This window comes from Octopus bimaculoides, chromosome 6 (genome assembly GCF_001194135.2).
Source record: "Octopus bimaculoides isolate UCB-OBI-ISO-001 chromosome 6, ASM119413v2, whole genome shotgun sequence".
Classification (NCBI taxonomy): domain Eukaryota; kingdom Metazoa; phylum Mollusca; class Cephalopoda; order Octopoda; family Octopodidae; genus Octopus; species Octopus bimaculoides.
Window position 1 is genome coordinate 42568362 of NC_068986.1, and position 3837 is coordinate 42572198.

The following is a 3837-nucleotide window of genomic DNA, read 5'->3' on the forward strand; positions in this document are numbered from 1 at the left end:
ATATATATATATATATATATATATAATACAAATAATATGTGAGTATATGCATATATACGTACATGTATGTACATACCTACATCTACATGTATATATAGCTGCATATCTGGGTACAGGGCGTCACAAAAAAACGTGGACAAAATGAAAAACAGAACATAAACAGAGCACAGAAAACATACAGGCCACATAGAGAACATTTCCTTCATCAGCTGCCACCATTCAAAAACTAAGTGTTTCGAAGAGTTAGAGCAGGACACATTGTTAGAATGGCACTTCCCGCGGAAACAAATTAAATTTGTAATGTGGAGGAATATAGTGGCGAACAGAAAACACAAGAGGAAAACGAAACAGTGAAAATAAACAAGAAGGGCTAGTGGAGCCAGACGTGAAAAAAATAAATATGTATACTGAACGCTATGATGTGATGAACTGAAAGGAAGAAAGAAGTTCGTGCTAGCTTGGCAGTGGCCAAGATAAAAAAGGAAGCAGTAGCCGGACACATTTGACCAGCGAAGGGTAAGGAGAAAGAGTGGTAGAGAGAGAAAAAAAGGGAAGGAAGTAGAATATAGGTGAGCAACGAGAGACAGGGAGGGAGAGAGAGATATATAGTAGTGAAGGGGAGAGGCGAAGAACAACAGAAGGAAGAACGAGATGGGGGAGAGAGATATAGTAGTGAAGGGGAGAGGCGAAGAACAACAGAAGGAAGAACGAGATGGGGAGAAAGATACAAAGATACAGTCACGTCAGAAATATAAAGTTAAAACTTATTTACAAAGATGACGCGTGCGTTCGATCATGTAATAATACAAATAATGTGAGTATATGCATATATACGTACATACCTACGTATGTACATACCTACATCTACATGTATATATAGCTGCATATCTGAGTACAGGACGTCACAAATAAACGTGGACAAAATGATAAACAGAGAAATATGGATGTTTTCGATTTAGTTTGGATTCTTTGCCATAAAATTTGATTGCAACGAATTCAAATTTGATGGCAAAGAATCCAACTAGCGTTCAAAATAATTTTTCTATCGTCTTGGCCTAACAGCCCTTACCGTTTGTTCTCACTGTTGTGTCTTGTTTTTACTGTCTTGTTCTCACTGTCCTGTTCTTGTTTACACTTTCACCCTCCGCGAAAAATGTCCAAATTTTAATTAATTTGCTTGCGGGAAGGACTGCTCCAACGAAGTCGCGTATTGTCCTTGCCTACGAAACGCGGAGTAGATGGAGCAGGGACAACTGAAGAAGGGTAATATTCTTTATATTGCATGTCTCGTTTCTCTGTTTGTTTTTTTCGTTGTTCGAAAAAAAAGTTCGTTTTCTGTCTTCGTCCTTATGTTTTCGTTTCTCATTGTGTTTAACGTTTTTTGTGATGTCCTGTACCCATATATGCTTGTATGTATACATACAGATGTCGGTATGTATATATATGTATGGATATATGCATATAATTATATATATATATATATGGTGTTACAAAAGTGTACTTTCCTTGGGAAGAAAAATATAGTGGATTTCGTTTGGGCATGTAGATTTGAACCTAAATCTATAGAATTCCTCTTTAAATTACAACTGTGTTTTCTTATGGAAATTTGGCTCAACACATGGCCTGCCAAGTTGATTTATGTCCTTTCCATTTGACCCCCTATGCCACCAAAAGCTGAAATTAGATAAGAACCACCTACAGCAGTTTTCTATTGTTCTCGGTGATATATCTCTCTTTCTCAGTGTTCTGTGACAATTATAAATACTAAAATCCCGTTAGTGAAAAGAGTTGGCGAAAGAGATAACCACGAAATAGTTGGTGAAAGGAGTTGTGAGATGAGGACGACGAGAGACGACTTATAATACAATTTTCAATTGCTCACATGTCAATGGCATATGTCATTTTCTCTTTTCTCCGCTGCTGCCTACGCGACAGGCAGCACAAAAGTATCATTGTCTTCCTTTCAGTCACTCTATTACCCTTTAAGGGCTTACTACTGCAAACGGCATAAACAGTAAACACAAGATAAAGAGGAGTGACCTCCCTTTTGTTTTGACCAGCTTATTGAGAATTTGAATTCTAATATTTTGTGACGACTTCGTATCTCAAACACTGGATTTTCAATCTACAAGGACTGCCTTAAACTCTAATATTTTTTGATGGCTTTGTGCAATGAACTCTAATATATATCATAACAGCTTTTGCTGACTTTGATGTGAGTTTTTGCAATATTTCCTTCTCAATACATAAATGAATTATTATGGACTTGTTTGTTGTATTTGTTGTTTTCCTTTTGTCTAACCGTAACGATACACACACACACGCACAAATATATGCATTGTGGAAGAGGTATATCCAAGAAGACATGAGATGAGGTGGTGACACATGATCTTCAACTGTTGGGTTTCATGGAGGCAATGACAAGTGATTGAGACCTTTGGTGTGCTTGAGAAGACTTGTCAAACCAAATGAAATCATAGTTGTGGTCAGTGTTGGTGACGTAAAAGCGCCCATGCCAGTGACATGTAAAAGGCACCTACTAGACACTTGGAGTGGTTAGCATTAGGAAGGGCATCCAGCTGTAGAAACCATGCCAAATCAGACTGGAAGCTGATACAGCTCTCCAACGCCAGTCAAACCATCTAACACATGCTGGCATAGAAAGCAGATACTTAATGATGATGATGATGATATATGTATGACTTATTCATCATGGTAGTCGGTGAACAGGTTGTCTTCTAGTTTTACTTTGCCTGTTTATGTGTTTAAAATTTACCTGATGATGGCAGGTTTTTGCTTTGATGTAATCTAAGAATGCATCAATAAAATGCTGCCAAAACGGTTGCTGTGAATCTTAAACCCCACTTGTGTTCTTCTTTATATATGCACCTCTCTTGGAATCAGCTTTCAGTCAGGTCTACAAATGATATTGGATTTGGTGCCTCTGTGTGTATATATCATCGTCATCATTTAACATTCACTTCCCATGCTGGCATGGGTTGGACAGTTTGACTGAAAACTGATAAGCGAAGGGGCTACACCAGGTTCTAATCTGACTCGGCAAGGTTTCTACAGCTGGATGTCTTTCGTTATGCCACCACTCCGAGAGTGTAGTGGGTGCTTTTTACATTCCACTGGCACGGGTGCCAGTGACCTGACACCAGCATCAGCCATGACTATGGTCACACTTGGCTTGACAGGTCAACACAAGCACAGTATATTGCCAAGGATCATGGTCACCTGTCACTGCCTCCATGATGCACAACGCTCGAATGGTACTTTTTACATGCCAGTCAGACAGCACTGGCACCAGGTACAACTATGATTTCACTTGGCTCAACAGGTCTCTTCACAAGCACAGCATATTGCCCAACGATTGAAGGGTGCTTCTAAAGGGTCAGTTAAATGACACAAGCATCGGCCTTGACTACGATCTCACTTGGCTTGAGGGGTTTTCTCAAGTGTGGCATATCTCCAAACACTGAGACTGGTGAAGGTGATAAGTGACTGAGACCTTTGGTAATATACCATGCTTGAGAAGACTCATCAAGCCAAGTGAAGTCGTAGTCATGGCCAATGCTGGTGTCATGTAACTGGCACCCATGCTGGCAGCATGTAAAAAGCACCCATTACACTCTTGGAGTGGTTAGTATTAGAAAGGGCATCCATCCATAGGAACTATACCAAATCAGATTTGAACCTGGTGCAGCCCTCCAGATTACCATTGTCAGTTGAACTGTCTAACCCATGCCAGCATGGAAAGCAGATGCTAAATGATGATGATGATACATACATGCATATATATATATATATATATATATATATATATATACGCAC

At 39.3% G+C, this 3837-nt stretch overlaps 1 protein-coding gene across 2 annotated transcripts in view; it reads left to right on the forward strand.

Annotated features, from left to right (window-relative positions):
- The window catches only part of LOC106877218 (TRAF3-interacting protein 1), a 202974-nt gene that overhangs the window by 14118 nt on the left and 185019 nt on the right, over nucleotides 1–3837 (forward strand). Inside the window, exon 1 of one of the 2 annotated variants that reach the window (XM_052968704.1) lies at nucleotides 698–814. The exons of the other annotated variant lie outside the window; for it this stretch is intronic. Within the exon in view, the coding sequence (XP_052824664.1) occupies nucleotides 713–814 (102 nt within the window). The 5' untranslated portion in view covers nucleotides 698–712. Of the gene's footprint in view, nucleotides 1–697; nucleotides 815–3837 lie in introns of those variants that run through there. 2 annotated transcript variants of the gene reach the window in all.